We start from the raw sequence: 22,198 nt of genomic DNA on the forward strand, positions 1-22,198 counted from the left end.
TCAGGGTCCCCTACGGTGCCATCAGGAGAAGAGTCCAATGGTAAGTCTAAGCCCGGACCTGAAGATGAGTCAACTTCCAAAATCTGCTCTTCCTCAGAATCTGAGTGTCCCATAAGGGGATGAGGAGACATTGCACGAAGACTCCAAACCGGCGGTCCTGCAGCGTAATGGTTCCATGAAAAGAGGTGCTTCGGTTCTGGAAATGCTTTTCAAAATTTCCACTCACCTCATTCATGAGTTCTAGGAGAATGAACCTAATAAGGGTAGCCTAGCCAAGGAGGTGAAGGCATGGAACTCTGCCCTGGTGCTGCGGAGGATGGTCCCGATGGTTGACTAGCTGCTGGAACTGCCCTTGAAGCCCTTCTGAGAATGGAGCTGGGGAGGCATGTGGACAAGGTGTTTGTGGTAGGGATACCCCCCTCTGCTCCCCCGGAACCAAAGCTGATTTGGCAGGAACTGAAGAGATCACTGGTTCTAGGAGCAAGGAAGGGTCGAGAAAACTCACAATACCCAGAGCTGAAGAGGACACTTTCTCTCAACATGGCAACCTAGAGAGGACTGAGAGAAAGAGGAAACAGGACCGTGACTTGGGAAAATGGCCTCTAATGAGGGCTGCAGGGAAGGGACATTTCTTAGAGTAGCTGTCAGAGAGTCTCCAGAGCCTAATGCTGGGAGCGATCGAGGGCAAAAGAAGAAGAGGACGACAGAGAATGAGGTGGCTGGATGGAGTCACTGAAGCAGCCGGTGCAAACTTAAATGGACTCCGGGGAATGGTAGAGGACAGGAAGGCCTGGAGGATCATTGTCCATGGGGTCGCGATGGGTCGGACACGACTTCGCAACTAACAACAACCTTATGGACTGACTTCTTTGCACCGCATGTGGATGGATCAGTTCTCTACGAGGGGGTCTCTTCTGGTCAGCCAGACCAGCCTACGGTTCATGACACGGGGTTGCCTTAAGTCAGATATACCTTGAACAGCTCTGTCCAGTACCGCAGAGGAAAGAGAACAGCACATTTCCACCGAGCGCCACCGTGACGTTTTTAAAGGCTTTCTGCATCCCTTCCCCCCACAACTCAAAAGTTAGCCTAAAACGGAGAAACGGGAATTAACAGGAAACCCTTTCATTATGAACAGACTCAATGCTTTCTCACCCTCTCTTCCAGTCGAGCCAGCTGCTCTTTGTAGTAAGCATCATGCTTTTTCAGCTCTCTGTCTTTCTCTTCCAGCTGCTTGGCCTGGGAAAAAAAAGAGAAGCACACGAAAAAAGTAAGACAAACTGGATCAAGAGAAAGCAGAAAGTCTGGTATAAATCGTGCCCGTTAGCAGCAGAGACGCGGAGATGGGGGCCTGCAGCCTGCTCCGTTCTGCCAAGCCAGTATATTAATAAGATCATGATTAGCGCATTGAGAATGTTAAGTGCTTGCCCATTGTTCTCCCCTGTTTGCTCAACAGCTGTGCCACAGTTCATCCAAACGGCTCGGGGAAGTGTCACAGAGCTGTGCCAAGCAAACAGCCTTGGAATTAATTCCTCAGAGAAAGACGGGCAGGACTGCTTGCAAAGGGGGAAAAAACTATGCGTATCTCGGTCAAATGTTGAGGAGAAATATTTGAGAGACCTGGGGGTCATATCAAACTTCTGAAATCTCACTGCTGGGGTAGAGCAGGCGTCCCCGACGCATTGCCCATAGGGGCCATGATACCCACTGACACTTTTCTGGGAGCCAACAGAGTGGGCGGGGCCATGTGGGGTGTTGCCCTGGTAAGACTTCTGATTGGTCACTGGAGATTGGATTGGTTGCACAGATTTTTTGAAAACATCGTTTTAACAGGAGTTACCAGAAGAATCTTCACTGTATGAATGAAGGTAAGCTGTGGCAGCCATTTTGTGGCTTGTTTGGCCTGCTGTGGCAGCCATTTTGTGGCTTGTTCAGCCTGCTGTGGCAGCCATTTTGTGGCTTGTTTGGCCTGCTGTGGCAGCCATTTTGTGGCTTGTTCAGCCTGCTGTGGCAGCCATTTTGTGGCTTGTTTGGCCTGCTGTGGTAGCCATTTTGTGGCTGTGCCTGCCACATTATGTGAGAGTTCCAAGGGCATCAGCAGGCTCCAAAAAGTTGGGCCCCATGGTTTAGAGGTTTATATTTGGCATGCACTCAAGTCAAATATTATCAACTTATGTTGCTACCTAGGTAAACCATGCTCCCACTGCTTTGATGGTCCCAGCCACCATTCTATGACCCCTTCTAGTACTTGCAGCTTGACAGACCTGGCCATTCTTCAATGGCTGCCAGGACACGTGGCTTGGAGGTAAACAGGTGGCTTTGCTAGGTGTCAATAATCCTGCAACATCTCATTTTCCACCCGAGACATGCACTCCCACATGGCGGGAAGAGGCGATGTAGCAACCCTGCTGATGCTCAGCCAATCTGAGACAAATCAGATGCAGATGAGAGAATCTTTTAACGTACTCTGACTTGAGCTCCGTAACGTAGTAGAAATCAAGTTGCTCAGGATCGCAGAGCCAGGCCAAAGTCGACAGCTTTACTGGACGTGCTGAGAACCCAACGGTGTTTACAGGTCTTACAGGCTACCTGCAGGGATCAGGTCTGCTTACATGTCTGTACACAAAGAAGGCAGCTGGAGAACACTGCCAGGGTCCCTGATTTGAAAGCCAATACGATCTCTCCTCTAACTTCCTCAACCGAAAGCAATCCGTCCCAGGAGGCATTCAGACAAGCTCAAATCATTTAAGTTCAGTTTTGTATGTCTGCACCATAGACAGGGCCCGTTCCAGACTTTGTAGGCAGAGAAGGACTAGGAGCCTGCAGATGGGGCTAACCTCTGCGGTCCCCTCCCTTGCGGTCACCACACCTCTTAACCCCAGCCCACTTCCTGCCCACCCACCTCTTCCTCCGTTCTCCTCCCCCACGGCCCACCTACACATCCTTTCCTATCAGCTCACTCACTTGCAAGTCCTCCCATCACCGACGCTCCAAGCTGCATGCATTGCATGCATGCCACTACCTTGACAGTGCTGGATGCAATTATGGCCAAGATCACAGCTGTCATGAAAACAAGCAGAAGTAGGAATGTCTGGGCCCAGCATATCTGAGGGACTGCTTGTTGCCCTATGCCCCCCACAGGGCTCTTCGCTCTGCGGGCACTAATCTATTGGTCATTCCTGGTCCCAGGGAAGCTTGCCTGGCCTCGACCAGGGCCAGGGCCCTTTCGGTCCAGGCCCCAACCTGGTGGAATGAGCTCCTGGAGGAGCTGCGGGCCCTACGGGAACCTTCAGCGTTCTGCAGGGCCTGCAAAACGGAGCTCTTCCGCCAGGTCTACGGTTGAGGCCGAGCAGCAAGGAAGATCTGGGCCCGCCCTACACGAGTGGTGGTAGCCAGGTACATCTGTGTCCTCAGTTCACCCTCTCCCTATTAGTGTGTGTTTTAGGGGATTGTTAGGTTGGGCTTGTATTTTCTGCCGCAGCATCTTTTGTGCGTTTTTTCTTCCCAGGCTTTTATACTGTATTTAAGGGATTTTTATGCCTGTTTTAAGTTGTTTTATGGGGATTTTAGTTTAACGTAACCTGCCTCGAGTCTTTTGGGGAGAGGCGGACAATAAATTTAAATATGTTGATGATGATGATTCTAGCCCTGCTAGAAGCTCATCTTGTCTTGAGCAGCTGCTGCACACCTCTGGGTACCTGCCTGCCAAAACAAGACTGGCCAAATCTTTGCAGCTAGACAAAACTAGGTCTGGTTGGATCTTTAACCTTTTAGGTGTAAATTAGCTCTGGGAAAACTACCACCAGTTTCCAGGTAGTTTGGGGAAACCTTTCATGTTTGCGAGAGAGGTACAAGAGAGAGAGAGGCACGTCCTCGCACAATGCCGAGCTGCGGTGTCAGACTTTCATCTCTGAACGCTGTTTTTGCTTGCAAAACGCTCCCCCCCAGTTTTCAGCGCTGCTGATCAAAGAGGCAATTTTATTCCCTCTCTGCCCTGAGCAGGTCGCCCTGGGGAAGTGGGTCCTTAAGGGGGGGAGCGGTCAGCAAGGAAGCGAGCCGCGTAAGCGGACGTGGAACGTTTCACCTCTCAAGCAGGGCTGAAATCTCAAGCTGACAGCAGGCAAGATGGCAGCAGCAGCATCAAAACCAAAAAAAAAAAAGATTGACAAGTGACACACATGCACAGATCTCCACTTCAGCCAAGCACACCCTTTCTCCACTTTTTTACGGTTGAGAAACCCCTGGGACATTCTCCAGCCTTCCAGAAGCGGCGGCTCATGAAGATGATGGTTGGGAAGCATAACCCTGTACATGCCCACCCGGGGCCCCTCCCCTTCCCACCCTTTCTAGGCTCCTCGTTGGCCATCGTGGTCCACATGACCACATATGGTCATATCACTGAATTATAATAATGATAATGATGATAATGATAATGATAATGATGATAATGATAATGATGATAATGATAATGATGATGATGATGATAATAATAATAATAATAATAATAATAATAATAATAATAATAATAATAATAACTGAATGCACCTCCTTCCCCTCAATGCTTTCTGCCTTTGCCATCACCTCCCTGTTTCATTGCCCCCACAAACACAAACACTGCTTCTACCCAATAACGGACAAACAGGTCTGCAAAATATGATTATTTGAATACAGCTTCTGTTGCATATGCTTGTATGATGTATGTTTAACTCTCCTTATTGCATCTCGGACTTTAACCGCTTACCTTAATTTCCATCTCCTGGCAGCGTGTGAATTAAAAAGAATAAAGCCATAAATTTGTGAAACAAGCAGGTCACAAACAGATCCATAAAAATATGCTCCACACTTATTTGACCTTTCAGAGCTGTAGCCACTGAGAGCGCGGGTTCAACAAGGCAAAAACAAGTTGGAACTTTGCAACGAAAATGAACGCCCGAGGCTAGTGTATAAAATCAGCAGAAGTGTAGAAGGAAATCTGACAATGGACAGACGTTTAAAATATGGACTAGTTTAAGGATAGTTTTCCCGTGATCTCTGTCTACTTGCATCTCTTTATAGTCGCTTAAAAATATCCCACCCTTCCAACATTTCACAGAATAAAGTGGGTTTCATCTACAGCATCAGACATATTAAGTCCCCAAAATGGCAGCTACCAACACCTAAAATGTTTATGAAGAAGAGTTGGTTCTTATATGCCGCTTTTCTCTACCTGAAGGAGGCTCAAAACGGCTTACAGTCGCCTTCCCATTCCTCTCCCCACAACAGACCACCTGTGGGGTGGGTGAGGCTGAGAGAGCCCTGATATCACTGCCCGGTCAGAACAGTTTTATCAGTGCCGTGGCGAGCCCAAGGTCACACGGCTGGTTGCATGTGGGGGAGTGCAGAATCAAACCTGGCATGCCAGATTAGAAGTCTGCACTCCTAACCACTACACCAAACTGGAAACTGGGCAGGGACAGATTAAGCTTTTGGGACTCTTGGTGTGTATCAAAGGCTATTATATACCTATAAAGACTAGACTATTTTGTGGGTTGCATGTTGCTGCCTACATAGGGAAACAAGATGTTGGGCTAGATGGACCAGGGACTCTCAACCAGGGGTCCGTGGACCCTGGGAGGGTTCACAGGAATCCGGAGGGGGGTCCATGGCCTTTCCCTTCCTACCTTGATGGACTTGGCCACAAGCTAGGGAACCATCCACTTCTACTGCTCCTTCCCCCCAAGTGTGAGTTCTCTCTTGGTTTTTGAGCCTTGGAGGGGCGGGGCCAGCATGCCTACTCCCGCCTTCGACCACCACCCGTCTCTCCTCCCTCAGTCCTCCTCAATTGTGGCTGTTACCACGGGCAATGATGTCACTTCCAGCAACATGTCACTTCTGTAGGGCGTGACAGCGACGCGTGGCCACCTGACATCACTTCCAGGACTCCTTGAAGCCTGAAAAATTATTTCAGGGGCTCCTCCATGGTCAGAAGGTCGGAAAAGACTGAGAGGGACCATCATCTAAGCCAGCAGGGTTTTCCTGATGGCTACATACCATAAAATACAATTTTTAAAAGTGACCTCCAAAACAGCCTCTGTAAGGTGGGAGGGGCATACCAAGGACTACCATGGGGGAAATCACAGGGCCATTTCGCACGGCTTCAAAATAGCACAATGGTTGCTAATTGGAAACGCTACTAATTTGCCATAACCCACGACGTCGTAGACAATCTGCAACAATCCTGAAACCGACCCGCAAAAAGCGCTTCGTTGTAGCGCTTTCAGGGGAATCCAGAAAAGTGGATTCACCCTCCGGATAGCGATACACTCCTGCAACCAATCTGCAACAGTAGCGCTAAAGACCTGTGCGTTACCATTGTTGCTGGTTCTTCAAAGTCCCTCCCCCTGGCTCTCTCCTCCAAACTTCCGGCGAAGCGATCGCCATTTTTTTTTCTCCGAGCGAGCGGGGATAAACGCACCAGCGAGCCTCTTTCTGTTTAGAGGCTTCCCTGGCTTCAGTCCTTAACCTTTAGTCACTAAGCACAAACCACATAAAAGCCCGTTTGCTGAAATAAAGTCCCTTTATTTTTTACACATAAATTCAGCCGAAAATCGGGCCCGTGAGAGGGGGGGGGGGATTTTTTTTTTATCACTCGAGGCAGCGTGCAAACGATCATACAATGAAACGACAGCTCACATTAGGCAGCTGGATGGGTCTCTCCGTAGCAACGAATCTACCTAGATTCGTTGCTATGGGTCGTTTTTTTTTTTTAAAAACCTTTCTTAAAGGGAAAGGGGCTGTTTGGGAGCATGCTAACGGCTGCCCATTGGCTGCTTGACGGCCAGGGGCGGGACGAGCTTGGCAATAGCGCTTCCTTTCTAGCGATTTCTGCCGAGACCGGAAGCCTGTGGGAAACGCTAAAAAACGCAACTGATTCCACTACAAAGGCAGGTATGCATAACGACGAATTCCACTATTTTAAATGGCGATTTTTCATTCCGCAAACAATTTGCAACAAAGATCCCCGTGCGAAAAGGCCCACAGCGTTCACCTGCTTTTTACTACCAGATGTGCTGCTCTGGAAAGCCACAGTCTTGCTTCCCCACACCTCCTATACCTTCCCCAGAAGGGAGTAAGACAAGTCAATTGTGTGGAAGGTGGGAGCAAAAATCACAAAGCAATCTGCATTTCCAACAATACACCGCTCAGGGAAATGTAAGAGTATTAAACACACAGACGCTCAGAGGTCAGCTATGCCAGGTAAGCAGCTAGGAGAGACTGCCCGGTACCTAATCGCAAACAAATTCTCCTCCTCTACTTCAACAGATCAATTAAAAGCAATTGCCTAGCCCGCTGCAAGGAAAACAAAAGCAGCAAATTAAGAGACTTGCTGCTGTGGAAGGAGAAGGGAGCAGAGCAAGAAAATTAAAGGGGCACTGAACTTTAAGGAGGAGGGAATAAACACAGGGACGGACCCACCCTACAAGACGTCTCTCTTGGCTTGATTAATCATGCCTGAACGCTGTGGTTCAGCATCCAACAGCAGCTCACTGCTCTGCTGCAGGTGGGTCATAAATTACATCAGTCATTCTCAACCAGCGTTACTAAAAACCCAGTTGTGTGCATGGGGGGGGGGGAAGATGAATTTAAGTTTTTAATTTAAAAGTTTTTTAGATTTGATAACTATCTTCACGTATTTATAAGGCTGCCACATAGAGGATGGAGCAGAGTGGTTCTCTCTTGCCCTAGAGGGACGGACCAGAACCAATGGGATGAAATTAATTCAAAAGAAATTCTGACTAAGCTTCCGGAAGAAGTTCCTGACAGTGAGAGCGGTTCCTCAGTGGAACAGGCTTCCTCGGGAGGTGGTGGGTTCTCCATCTTTGGAGATTCTTAAGCAGAGGCTGGAGAGCCCTCTGATGGAGAGGCTAATTCTGTGAAGGCTCAAGGGGCTGGCCGGTGACAGCAGACGAGCGATGAGGTTTTGAGTGTCCTGCACAGTGCAGGGGGTTGGACTAGATAACCCATGAGGTCCCTTCCAACTCTATCATTCCATGTGTCCTGAAAAGTACAGAACATCTCAAAATCTCCATCAAGATGATGTTGAGAATCCCAGTCTTCAAGAAACTGTAGCTGAATGTGTGGATGGTATTGGATTCAAAGCACAATCAGCAGAGGTTATAAGCAAGTTCTCCCTGGGATGGCTCGTTTGCAAATTCAGGACTGTTCTTGATTCTGTGGCCTATCAAGTGGTGAACGTGTCTCTGTGAACCAGCTCTCTCTTCTCCTTCCCCATTCAACTTCCAGCTGGCATCAAACAAAGGGTAATGAACCACAGCAAGAGGCACAAAGACACACCAGCTTGCCTAAGTGACCATTAAAGCACAGGTAATCTTATCTCAGAGTGCTCCAAAGAGGCTTGAGGTTAGAATCCTAGAATCATAGAGTTGGAAGGGGCCATACAGGCCATCTAGTCCAACCTCCTGCTCTAGTTTGGTGTAGTGGTTTTGGTGTAGCCAGTTTGGTGTAGTGGTTAGGAGTGCGGACTTCTAATCTGGCATGCCAGGTTCGATTCTGCACTCCCCCACATGCAACCAGCTGGGTGACCTTGGGCTCGCCACGGCACTGATAAAACTGTTCTGACCGAGCAGTGATATCAGCGCTCTCTCAGCCTCACCCACCCCACAGGGTGTCTGTTGTGGGGAGAGGAAAGGGAAGGCGACTGTAAGCCACTTTGAGACTCCTTTGGGTAGGGAAAAGTGGCATATAAGAACCAACTCTCTTCTTCTTCATCTTCTACGCAGGATCAGCCCTAAGCATCCTAAAGCAAGGTTCTAGGGAGCCTACGAAGCAAAAATACCACGCAGATCCCACACAAATTTTACTACCCAAGGAAGTCATGGCTTACAATCTGCAGATCCCAGACCCATTTTGCTGAAGCGGTGGGGATACTGTGGCTGAGTGCAAATGAAACCCCGTCTTGGAACGGGCAAACGGGACTCAGTTAGCTCCGACTCTTTGTGCCATCCGGTGGTATCTGCTGGTTAGCGTGTCACTAGGCCCCCGCGATAAAGACCAGTCGGAGCCAAGAGACGCAGCTTCATGTTGAGCACAGAATGAATTGGTGGAGCAAAGGGAAAAGCACTTCATTTCTGGTGCAGCATGACTTCCAACAACCGGACCGAGATAATGAGGTGCTGTGGGAAAGCCGCTTGAGAAGGCGTCTTGGTTGCAGCAAATGGAGCTGACCTAATATTTCAAACTGGAGGAGCGGGAGGAGCATCGGTGGTTAAGAGTGGCGGCTTCTAATCTGGCGAGCCGGGTTGGATTCCCCGCTCCTCCACATGCAGTGAGCTGGGGGACCTTGGGCTTGTCACATTCCTGCTAGAGCTGTTCTCACTGAGCAGTCCTGTCAGAGATCTCTTAGCCGCACCTCCCTCACAGGGTGACTGTGGTGGGGAGAGGAAAGGGAAGATGAATGGAAGCCGCTTTGAGACTCCTTCCGGTAGAGAAAAGCGGCATATAAGAACCAACTCTTCTTCTTCAGTAATCTCAGGGCTCTCTCAGCCTCACCCACCCCACAGGGTGTCTGTTGTGGGGAGAGGAAAGGGAAGGCGACTGTAAGCCGCTTTGAGACTCCTTCGGGTAGAGAAAAGCAGCATATAAGAACCAACTCTTCTTCTTCAGTAATCTCAGGGCTCTCTCAGCCTCACCCACCCCACAGGGTGTCTGTTGTGGGGAGAGGAAAGGGAAGGCGACTGGAAGCCGCTTTGAGACTCCTTCGGGTAGAGAAAAGCAGCATATAAGAACCAACTCTTCTTCTTCAGTAATCTCAGGGCTCTCTCAGCCTCACCCACCTCACAGGGTGTCTGTTGTGGGGAGAGGAAAGGGAAGGCGACTGTAAGCCGCTTTGAGACTCCTTCGGGTAGAGAAAAGCAGCATATAAGAACCAACTCTTCTTCTTCAGTAATCTCAGGGCTCTCTCAGCCTCACCCACCCCACAGGGTGTCTGTTGTGGGGAGAGGAAAGGGAAGGTGACTGTAAGCCGCTTTGAGCCTTCTTCGGTAGAGAAAAGTGGCATCTAAGAACCAACTCCTCCTCCTCCTCCTCCTCCTCCTCCTGTAATCTCAGGGCTCTCTCAGCCTCACCCACCTCACAGGTCGTCCTTTGTGGGGAGAGGAAAGGGGAGGCAATTGGAAGCCGCTATATATTAATATAGGAGTGTGGACTTATAATCTGTCATGCCGGGTACAATTCTGCACTCCCCCACATGCAGCCAGCTGGGTGACCTTGGGCTTTTAACCACTCTACTAAGCTGGTTCACTGGAAACACTGGTTGAGAATGCCTGTTATAATCAATGACCCGCTTACAACAGAGCAGTGAGCCAGATTAGAAGTCGGTGCTCACAAACACTACACCAAGCTGGCTCTTGGTGTATAAATTGATTATAATAAATTCACTACAAAAATTAATTATCTCCCACCCATTCAGGAAACCCTTCCAGGGTCATCAAGAAACGCCAAGGTTTCACAAACCCCTTGTTGAGAAAGCCCGCCATATGGAGTTACATTGTTGTAACATTGTTGTATTGTCATATTGTACTGTTACGCTGTTATCCGGTTATAACTATTAGTTATTATCATAAGGTTATTCACATGTTTTTTATAGACCGTTTTATATATTGTTCCTTGTTATTATGTAAACTGCCCTGAGCCTCCGGGGAGGGCGGTATATAAGTATGATGGATGGGTGGGTGGATTTTGGCTTTGGCAGCCAAATTGCACAACCCTACTTCCCACCCCTGAAACTGGGGCCTAGTCTACTCCTAGGTTTGGCCAGAGGCAGCTGGCGGCTAGGAAATAATGTGGATCAGTACACAAGGATGGCCGGAGTTAGCCCGATCTTGCCGGGTTGACCCTGGTAAGTAATGGATGGGGGACCGCCAATAGGCAGGCAAACCACCTCTTCCCGTCTCTCGTCTTAAAAACCTTACAGGGTTGCCGTTAAATCGGCTGCAACTTGACAGGACTTTCCAACAAAAAATGAGGGTGGTGAGAAAGGGGGCAGCTTGTGAGCCAAGGGACTCTGCTTTAGAGCATTTCGTAACTGGTGCTCATTTTTATACATTCAAGCATACATATCATACCTCCAGATACCGATAAAAGGCCTTACGTAAAGGGAAATCAAATTTGTTAGGGCACACTCCCGATAAAAGCTGCCATTTGGAACATGAGATGAGACCCCCGATTACACATTTGTGCAAAAGACACGCGGCAGCAGGCCATCAATCCAGTCCCATATGCAGTATTGGGGGGGGAGGGGAGTCATCCTTTCGGGCAGAAATATTTCTCACTTTGACAGTGGTAGAATTTCCCAGACAGGGTAGAAATCTGGATGTATAGGACGGATCTATGCACACGCATTTCTATAAAGACAGATCTCCGGCTTCCATGTGATTGAGTACAGCGCACTTTTCCAATCCTCTACAGAAAAAGAGCCTGGCTTAAGATCGGTTGGGATTAAGCTGCTACCTACAGCCACCTGGCTTCCTGATCACTTTGATGCACTAGCCAAAAAAATTTAAAAGACACTGATTAGTCACTGGAAGTCTTCAAGCAAAGGTTGGATACACACTTCTCTTGGATGCTTTAGGATGCTTTGGGCTGATCCTGCGTTGAGCAGGGGGTTGGACCAGATGGCCTGTATGGCCCCTTCTAACTCTATGATTCTATGATTCTATGATTCTAGTTGCCAGTATTCAGTCATTCAGTCCTAGGAGCTCTTGAATGGCACCAAAGAGGTACAGTCGAAATGCAACAATCATGGCTGGATGCCACAAGGGAAGCCACAGCCTTCGGTTTGCAGGAACTGAGCCAGGCTCTTCACAATACGACATTTGGGGGGTTGTTAATTCATAAGAGTCCCTGTAAGTTGGAAGCAACTCCATAGCAGTTCACACGCACGTGCACACACTCACTCATAGTTACTTGGAATCATAGAATAATAGAGTGGAAGGGACCTCCTGGGTCATCTAGTCCAACCCCTACCCTATGCAGGACACTCCCAACCCTCTCGCTCCTCCACTGTCACCTGCCACCCCCTTGAACCTTCACAGAATCAGCCTCTCCGTCAGATGACTATCCAGCCTCTGCTTAAAAATCTGCAAAAAGGGAGAACTCACCACCTCCTGAGGAAGCACGAAGTTGTGAACTGGCTCTCATTCTATTTTCTAATGCAAATTAGTTCAGCAGAGAGAGAGAGAGAGAGAGAGAGAGATGCCAGTCTGCATTCAAAGCCATTAATAGCCAAAGGCGGTTTTCAATTGAACGTTGTGCGTGCCGCTGATCCGTTTCTATTTCTGTGAACAGCTCTAAACAGTTCTTTTTCCAGGCCCCTTTCCGCTCCTGTTTGGCTGGCCTGTCTTCAGAAGCCGTTAACCAGCAAGGAAGTTTGTGCTGGAGACAGCATGGAAGTCCCTTCGTATCAAGGGGGGAGATGAACTGGAACGGTTTGGTAGCTTTTGAATTGTGGTCTTAGGCAATCAGCTACGGGGTAGTCAAACTGGGGCTCTCCAGATGTCCATGGACTACCATTCCCATGAGCCCCTGCCAGCGAATGCTGACAGGGGCTCATGGGAATGGTAGTCCATGGACATCTAGAAGGCCGCAGTTTGACTACCCCTGCCTAAGACCTGACTTTGTGGGCCACAGAGACACGATGGAAACATTTTCGTTTTCGGGAATACACATCGAGGTATAGCTGATAGAGTCACACACAAGAGGAGTAATGCGGCATATGAACTTATGTGCTCCTGCTTTTTTTTTTTTCTGCCCTGACCTGGCAGAAAGTAAACAAGGTCAGCCCTCGTTCTCACTTGAATGGGAGAATGCAGTTTTGGGCTGTATCAACAGAGGCACCATGTTGAAATCACAAGTTGCAAGAGTCCCACTCAAAAAGTACGTGGACAAATTTGAGATGGTGCAGAGGAGGGGAATGAGAGTGATCCGGGGCCTGGGGACCAAGCCCTAGGAAGAAAGGCTGAGGGACTTGGGAAAGTTCAGCCTGGAGAAGAGGAGGCAGAGAGGGGACAGGGTGGCTCTCTTGAGGGGTTTGAAAGGCTGTCACCTGGAGGAGGACAGGGAGCAGTTCCTGTTGGCAGCAGAGGAGAGGACCCACAATAATGACTTTAAACTATACGTAGAATGGTATTGGCTAGATGTCAGGGAGGAAAAATTCACAGGCGGAGTAGTTCAGCAGTGCAATCGGCTGCCTAAGGAGTTGGTGAGCTCCCCTTCAATCATAGAATCATAGAGTTGGAAGGGATCTACTGGGTGATCTAGCCCAACCCCCTGCAGTGTGCCACCCAAGAACGGCCGAAGCTTCACAGCTAATCACTGAATTGTTTTCTCTAAAGGAATTAGAGCTTGATGTCTTCAAACTCTGGAACACTGTAAGCGATTGAGCCTAAGCAATGGTAGTGGAGGAAGAAAGGCCATCCTAACCACTATCACAGCCACACCCTTGGCTTCCAAATAAGCTCTACGAAGGCTGTACTAGATACACCGAACATTGTTCTCCCCTCAAAACTAGATGGAGCACACATATTAGGCTCATCCTGCAGGCACTTCACTGGTTTCCCATCAGTCACCAGACTTGATAAGAACACCAGAAGAGCCCTGCTGGATCGGACCAAGGGTCCATCTAAGCCAGCATCCTAAGAACACAAGATTAAGAACACCAGAAGAGCCCTGCTGGATCAGACCAGGGGTCCATCTAGACCAGCATCCTAAGAACACAAGATTAAGAACACCAGAAGAGCCCTGCTGGATCAGACCAGGGGTCCATCTAAGCCAGCATCCTAAGAACACAAGATTAAGAACACCAGAAGAGCCCTTCTGGGTCAGACCAGGGGTCCATCTAAGCCAGCATCCTAAGAACACAAGATTAAGAACACCAGAAGAGCTCTGCTGGATCAGACCAGGGGTCCATCTAAGCCAGCATCCTAAGAACCCAAGATTAAGAACACCAGAAGAGCCCTTCTGGATCAGACCAGGGGTCCATCTAAGCCAGCATCCTAAGAACACAAGATTAAGAACACCAGAAGAGCTCTGCTGCATCAGACCAGGAGTCCATCTAAGCCAGCATCCTAAGAACACAAGATTAAGAACACCAGAAGAGCCCTTCTGGATCAGACCAGGCGTCCATCTAAGCCAGCATCCTAAGAACACAAGATTAAGAACACCAGAAGAGCCCTGCTGGATCAGACCAGGGGTAGAACACCAGAAGAGCACTGCTGGATCAGACCAGGGGTCCATCTAGGCCAGCATCCTAAGAACACAGTGGCCAACGAGTTCCTCTGGAGGGACAAGGTCATGACACCAAATCAGCACTCATACCATGGACTGGTATGTATGAAATGGCCTTTCCCTGAATCAAAGTACTTGTCCAGGCAGTCCAGCACTATCTACTCTGGCTAGCTGCAGCTACCCAAGGTCCCAGGAAGAAGTCTTTCCCATCCTTGCTACCCAAGCTTATTTTTAAGCCCTAAATACTGAAGCCCTACAAATGTTCTTGAGCGGGGAGCCCCTGCCCGCACTCTGAAGCAGGGCCTTCCAGGTTCAAGGTTTCTTCTTAACCGCCACACCACCCTTCTTCTGTGGCAGGAAGAGATTCATCTCTACTGCAACAACCTGGCTCCCTGACAACTAAGAAGGATGGCTTGTTGCTCTGTGAGAAGAACAGCAGGGATTGCCAAGTGCAATAAATAAGTCGCACAAGAGGATTTTGTATTTTCCATATAATGCAAAGCAAGCAAAAAAAAAGAGGGGGAGAAATGGAGCCAGAAACCACAGCGACAGAAAGCATAAACATGCCACTGGCAGGAAAGTTGCTGACGGAATACACGCCGGCAAGGTAATATCATATTTATGGGCCTGCAGAACATGATCTCAGCAAATATCAATTAGCCGTAACAAAATAATTAACAGTGGCCATGTATTCAATTAACTGAACGTTGAACTTTAGTTGTAAATGGGAAATCATACAAGGTTCAGCGCCTCTTCTCGGAGTAGCGCCAGAAGTCTGAACACAATGCTTAGAGACACCTCGATGGGAGGGGGCCAGCTCTGACCGATGCACTTTCATCCACAGGTCCCCCCCACCCCTCCAAAAAAGGCAGCGTCGAATGAGGAGCTGCAGAAAGAACTTTAAACGTCAGTGTTGCGTATGAAAGACCTTCAAAATGCCCTGTTGTTAACAGCCCTGCTCTGGTCATGCAGCTTCCTTTACTTAGTCAAAGCATTTCACGTTGGGGGGGTCCCTCTTTTCCTGCTGTGTTCACCTTTTCCTAGCATCACTGACTTTCCTGGTGACTCTCGTAATCCCATAAAGGTAAAGGTAAAGGTATTCCCAGTGCAAGCACCGGGTCATGTCTGACCCTTGGGGTGACGCCCTCTAGCGTTTTCATGGCAGACTCAATACGGGGTGGTTTGCCAGTGCCTTCCCCAGTCATTGCCGTTTACCCCCCAGCAAGCAAGCTGGGTACTCATTTTACCCACCTCGGAAGGATGGAAGGCTGAGTCGACTTTGAGCCGGCTGCTGGAATCGAACTCCCAGCCTCATGGACAGAGCTTTCAGACTGCATGTCTGCTGCCTTACCACTCTGCGCCACAAGAGGCTCTTAAGGTGACCATAATTCAATATGGTTATAATCCCATAATCCAATAAAGTGACCATAATTCAATACCTTCCACTTAGTCATTTTAGCTCCTAGGGAGACTCCAAGTTTGATTGGATCTAGAACCCATTTATTTGTCTTTTTGGCACTCTGTGATATGCATAGAGTTCTCCTCCTTCTGCCACATTTCAAACCAATATTTTTCCTGTCATCATAAGAACATCAGAAGAGCTGGATCAGATCAGTAGTCCATCTAGTCCAGCCGCCTGTATCACACAGTGTCCAACCAGGTCTTCTGTAGGTCCAACAACTAGGCATAGAGGCTGAGGTATTCCCCCGAGGTTGCCTCCTGACTCTGTGATTCAGAGGCTTAATGCCACTGAATATGGATATTCCCCTCAACCACCATTCATTCATTCATTCATTCATTCATTCATTCATTCATTCATTCATTCATTCATTCATTCATACCCCACCACTCTCAACAATGTTGTCTTGTGGCGGCTTACAATATAAAAACAGAATACAAAGTGCCCCATAAAACTCCCCTTAAAACATTAAAACAGTAAAATAGCAATCAATAGTTTCAAGATGGCGGCATAATCCTAATTCGCTGATCCAGGCAGGCCGATGACGTGGCTCCAAAAGACATAATGCGAGGGTTCTAAAAATCCATGAAATTTCCGTGTACGGCGGGACCCACAGATCTTAACTCCGGTCATAACTCTTATAGCCATTGATAGACTTAATCCTCCGTGAATCTACCTTATTCCCTTTGCAAGCTGTTTATTCCTGTGGCCATCACCACATCCTCAGGCAGCAAATTCCACATTTTAGTCACTCTCTTGGTGTAGAGGTTAAGGGTGGTGGATTCTAATCTGAAGAGACAGGGTTGATTTTACGCTCCTTGACACGCACCCAGTTGGTTGACCTTGGGCTTGTCAGAGGTCTCTCAACCTGAACCACCTCACAGCATGTCTTTTACGGGGAGAGGAAGGAAAGGGTGTTTGTAAGCCACCCTGTGACTCTTTTGGGCAGTGAAAAGCAGGGTATAAAAACCAACTCCTCTTCTTCGAAGGCAGCCTTTCCTTCTGTTCGTCCACAATCCACTGTCCATGAGCTTCATGAGATGCCCTCAAGTTCTAGTATTGTGAGAGAGGGAGAAAAATTTCCCTTTGGTAGCTCTCCTCATCCTGTGGATGTTGCTTCATTGTCCGACTTTCACACCTGTACATAGTAACTGGGAATACTATGGTGTGAATTAGCTTGATCTTGACAGCCAACAACACGTACTTACACTTAAGAATCTTTGCCAGCTCCTTTACGGCTGCCTTCCTGGTCTCAATCGCCTTTGGGTTTCTTGGCTGCAGTCCATATTGGGACGCTTATATACTTCCATTTCAGTTTGCCTAAGTCATAGATGTGGATCAAGGTACATGCATACATCCAGAAATCTGTTGCGCACGGGGATTTTTGTTTGTTTGTTCGTTTTCCTGAAAAGCAGGGAAATTTACAGTTCTGAACAGCAGAACTGTCCACCTGCTGGGAGAAGCTTTGTCCTTTCTCCTTTCTGTGAGAGTGGCAATCAAGTGCATTGCCTCAAAAGGAGGAAAGTCACGGACTGAGATGAGCCAAGATTTCTTCTTGCTCGCAAAATAATAATTTAAAAAACCCTTTCAAAACAGCAGCCAGATCTGGGGCTGAAAAAGAGAGACACAGAGAGAAGTTGATTCAAGTAGAACCGCACCAAGCACAGAATATCAACTCCCTGTGTCTGTTCATCTGAAGAAACTTATCTGAGCTATAAGTATCCTTCCCTGGCACTCTAGTTGCAGTCAGTAAGCTGTGGCAAAAATTGGATCTCAGTATAAGACTGAGAAGTATATATTTAATCATCCAGAGATGATTGCAGCTCATCACAGCTAAATACCTGGAAAAGAACATGCATTGCATGCAGAAGGGACCGGGGTCAATCGCTGGCATAGCCAGATAAAATCTCTCAGGTAGCAGGGCAATAAAGCAAAACCAGAGTCCAGGAGCACCTTTAAGGCCAACAAAGATTTATTCAAGGTGTGAGCCTTCGAGTGCAAGCTCTCTTCCTCTGGTAAGCAGGGGTTAGCCAAGACCTTTTTCTGTATACGTCCTGGGGAAGCTGTTACCAATTAAAGGAGATGATCTTGAGCTAGATCCCTTGATGATCCATATCGGTATGAGGCAGTTACACACACGCGTGTGAAGGTAGCCCACAGCATGGAGAGGGTTGACCTCGGCCTTGGAGGCTTGGATATAGTTTTAAAACTTTGGATGACTATGCGTGATTTAATTTCTTGGCGAAGGGCAAGGGGGGGGGGGGACACCTCTCAACTGTCGACATACCACTGTCTACAGAATTCATTAAGAGGGGAAAAAAGGATTAAACCAGTGTTGCTAGAAGTATAACGTTCTTGAACTCTGCCACTATAGTGAATAGCGCATTACTAATTTCATAACTAATGGGGAGGCGGGTTTGATGCTCGAACGTTCACTCTCCGGCACCCCTGTTGGTCTCCAGTGTGCTGTTGCACTTGAATCAAACTACAGGACTAACACTATCCCCTGGGGGGTAGGGGGGCAGGTCAACATGAACATATAAAGTCATAAAGGTAAAGTATCCCCTGTGCAAGCACCGAGTCATGTCTGACCCTTGGGGTGACGCCCTCCAGCGTTTTCATGGCAGACTCAATACGGGGTGGTTTGCCAGTGCCTTCCCCAGTCATTACCGTTTACCCCCCAGCAAGCAAGCTGGGTCCTCATTTCACCGACCTCGGAAGGATGGAAGGCTGAGTCAACCTTGAGCCGGCTGCTGGGATCGAACTCCCAACCTCATGGGCAGAGCTTCAGACTGCATGTCTGCTGCCTTACCCCTCTGCGCCACAAGAGGCTCTTATATCAAGTCATATCACCCAATAAATGTTTAACAATTTTTAAAATATATAGAAGAATTTGTTCTTAGATGCTGCTTTTCTCTAACTGAAGGAGTCTCAAAGCAGCTTCTTAATCCTAAGAAGGGCAGGAGAACCGAGGGAAGGGGGTTGAGATGAAGGATGAAAGAATTTCCCATTCCGAGTGGTTGACGGCTGACACGCCTCGTGTTTGTAAAGGGAATAAAGATCTGTCCGTCAAGACCAACTTGACAAGGCTGCCCAGTGCAATGCTAAGTGAAGAAATAAGGGCTTTTTGCACCGGGCGAAGCAAAAGGTCGCACAGATTGCCTACGGGCCTCCAGCCGCCCTCCCGTGCTTCAAAGAGAAGGTTAATGATAAAAAGGAGGGCAAAGAGAACAGCAGCTTTGGAACTGGACCCGTGCAGTTTGGGGAATACAAGTTCTAACAGAAAACCTACTCGTCGTGTGCTTTGAACAGGGTCAGAAGGCGCCGCAAAGATATCCTGGCCTGTCAGCCCTGTTCTGAGAGCTTGGCAGCTATGAGGAAGGAAGACCAGGGTTGGAGGGGAAGCAACAGCAACAGCAGAAGCAGCAGCAGAAGAAGAAGCTGCAGAAACAGAAAAAGCAGAAGCAGAAGCAGAAGCAGGAGGAGGAGGAGGAGAAGGAGAAGGAGAAGGAGAAGGAGAAGGAGAAGGAGAAGGAGAAGAAGAAGAAGAAGAAGAAGAAGAAGAAGAAGAAGAAGAAGAAGAAGAAGAAGAAGAAGAAGAAGAAGAAGAAGAAGAAGAAGAAGAAGAAGAAAGGAGGAGGAAGTGGTTTTTATATCCTGCTTTTTACCACCATGAGTCTCAAAGTGGCTTACAATTGCTTTCCCTTCCTGTCCCCACAACAAACATCCTTTGAGGTAGGTGGGGCTGAGAGAGCTCTGACCAGACTGCTTGGTGGGAACAGCTCTGACAGGACTGTGATAAGCCCAAGGTCATCCAGACTGGCTGCCTGTGGAGGAGGAATGGGGGATCAAAACTTCCTCGCCAGATCAGAATCTACCACTCTTCTGATTCAGCAGAAGACATAGGGATGGGCCCTGTCTCAGTAGCAGATCATCTGCTTGGCTTGCGGAAGGTTCCAGGTTCAATTCCCGGCATCCCCAGTTAAAAGGATCAGGCAGCAGGTGGTATGAAGGACCTCTTCCTTAGACACAGGAGAGCCGCTACCAGGCTGATGGCCTGATTCCGCATAAATCAGTTCCAGGGATTTAGCTCCTTCCAGGAAGTGTCTGCAGGTTACCAAACTCTGGAGCCCCAAAATTTACTTTCCCTGGCATTTGAAGAGCAGCGCAGAATGGGCAGACCACCAGAGGCAAAAAAATCGATTTGAGGAAGAAGAGCAGATGCATCTGTCGGCAACAGGACAGCTGCCAAGCAAGCAGCTTGGCTTGTGGGACTACAGACCAAATGCGTTCGCTTGGGATACATCAAGGCAAGCCTAAGAGAAGGATAACTATGGTCACAGGAGCACCAGGAACGCCAACCTGGGGACCGGCAGGAGCTCAGGAAGAAAGATAAAGCTATGTTTTTATCAGCCATCAAAGATGACTGAGAAATACCGAGCAGCCAGTCTGTACGGGGTCTTGGTTACCCACAAGCCCCAATTTAATGGGCTGTTTTGGTAGGGGCATCGGCTATTTTGCAAGAGAGCCTCCTTTCTCCTTTCACTTCAGTCCTGTGAGTGATTTCCATAAGCTCTTGCTTAGAGGCTTTTGGCCAGAAATCAAACACTCTTGCTTTTATGGGAGGCCGTAAAAGAAGCGAAAGTGGCAAAGCGTTTTATTTGAGAAAGGAAATTACTTAACATAAACAATTTTAAAATACAGAAACTGTAAAAAGGCCTCCGCGATTACGGAGGCGTTGCAGATCCTAGGTCCGCTGTGCCTTGCGGCTCGGGAAAAGCCCCGTAGGAAGAACGGCGTGGGAAGGAGCCACATTTTAAGTCACGCCGCTTCCACTGCCTTTCAGCCACGGCTTTATCGCTAGTAATGGACCACCTAATAGCTGCTAATGAGCTCTTTGAGATGTTCGGAGGAAGGGTGCCCAGCAGAAGGGGAGGGATTTGGAGATATGAGCCATCCAAGACACAATGCAAAGAGCCAGACTTTAAATCAGACTCTCCCAACAAATATTCTACAAGCTTTGAGAAATGCCAGGTGTGATCGTGCAGAAGGGGCCCTTCCTCTGTCCAACCCCTCCAGGCCCATCATTGGCCATTTGGGGAGGGGAGGGGCAGGTCGACATGACCATACATGGACCTATCACCTGACAAATGTTTAAACAATTAAAAAGATAAATAAAAAATGTTTTAACTCCCACCGATTCAGGAAACCCTTTCAGGGCCATCAAGACACCCCAGGGTTTCATGAAACCCTGGTTGAAATGGACACATAAGAGTGCCCTACCACTGCTCTATCGAGAAGAAGGAGGAGAAGGAGGAAGAGGAGGAAAAGGAGAAGGAGGTGGAGAAGGAGAAGGAGAAATCTGCTGTGGGCAGGAGCCTTTCAAATGTAAAAGGAAGGACATGATAACAAGGTGTGTATCCTGTCATAAACCGTGAATACCGCAGAGTTAATGAATCATTTAAATTAAAAATGTAATTGCTGGGCCAATAAACTTTATCCACCTTTTTTTTTTCTTTTAGATTAAAAAAAAATGAAGCAGGCACCCTGTGCGAAGCAGTTTGGAAGAAGGGGAGAAGGTGGGTGGCAGAGCCAAGCCAGCATTTGATTCCCCGGCATGCATATTTATCGTTTCACTTGCAAAGCTAGGAGGGACTGCGCTGAAGAAGAGGAATGTCTTGTGCGCCATTACCCCCCCCCCCAATGAATACAGAGAAAATTTAAGGTGACCGCCCCTGGACTTAACCGTTTCCCTTAAATAGGAGCTGTCTTACATGCAGCGTTTGCAAAAGAATATGCCTAATGGCTTATAAATATTAAAGGTGTTTTAAATTTTTAAAATACTTATATCGAGAGTGCAGCAGATCACGGTTTCAAATCCGTCTAATGAAATCTAACATTGTAGATTGTAATCTTCCGGAGACTTCACCCTTGACCCCAAGCAACACTACTGGGAATGCATACTGGGCTGATCTCACCCGGGTCCTTCCTACAAGTCACCAAGAGCCTTAAGCCAGCCAAGAAAATGTTTGTGGTTGGTTTGCTTCCTCTCGTGCAGAAATCACAACGAGATCGTCTAGGGCAGGGGTGGCCAAACTGGGGCGGCCAAACTGGGGCTCTCCTGATGGCCATGGACTACCATTCCCATGAGCCCCTGCTAGCCGCATGGCAACTGTAGTCCATGGACATTGGGAGAGCCACTGTTTGGACACCCCTGATCTAGAAGAACATTAAGAGAGGGGTTCAATTGGGTCGCCGTGTTGGTCTGAAGAAGCACAATAAAATCAGAGTCCAGTAGCACCTTTGAGACCTACAAAGATTTATTCAAGGCGTGAGCTTTCGAGTGCTTGCACTTTCGAGTGCTTGCACTCGAAAGCTCACGCCTTGAATAAATCTTTGTGGGTCTTAAAGGTGCTAATGGACTTTGATTTTATTTGGGGAGGGGTCGTTTCCTGA

The 22,198-nt window shown here is 48.2% G+C and overlaps 1 protein-coding gene across 1 annotated transcript in view; it reads right to left on the reverse strand.

Moving 5' to 3' along the window:
- The window catches only part of CHCHD3 (coiled-coil-helix-coiled-coil-helix domain containing 3), a 273,988-nt gene that overhangs the window by 113,119 nt on the left and 138,671 nt on the right, over positions 1–22,198 (reverse strand). The window contains exon 5 of the mRNA XM_077340353.1: positions 1,156–1,239. Within this exon, the coding sequence (XP_077196468.1) occupies positions 1,156–1,239 (84 nt within the window). The remainder of the gene's footprint in view (positions 1–1,155; positions 1,240–22,198) is intronic.

This window comes from Paroedura picta, chromosome 5 (assembly GCF_049243985.1).
Source record: "Paroedura picta isolate Pp20150507F chromosome 5, Ppicta_v3.0, whole genome shotgun sequence".
Classification (NCBI taxonomy): domain Eukaryota; kingdom Metazoa; phylum Chordata; class Lepidosauria; order Squamata; family Gekkonidae; genus Paroedura; species Paroedura picta.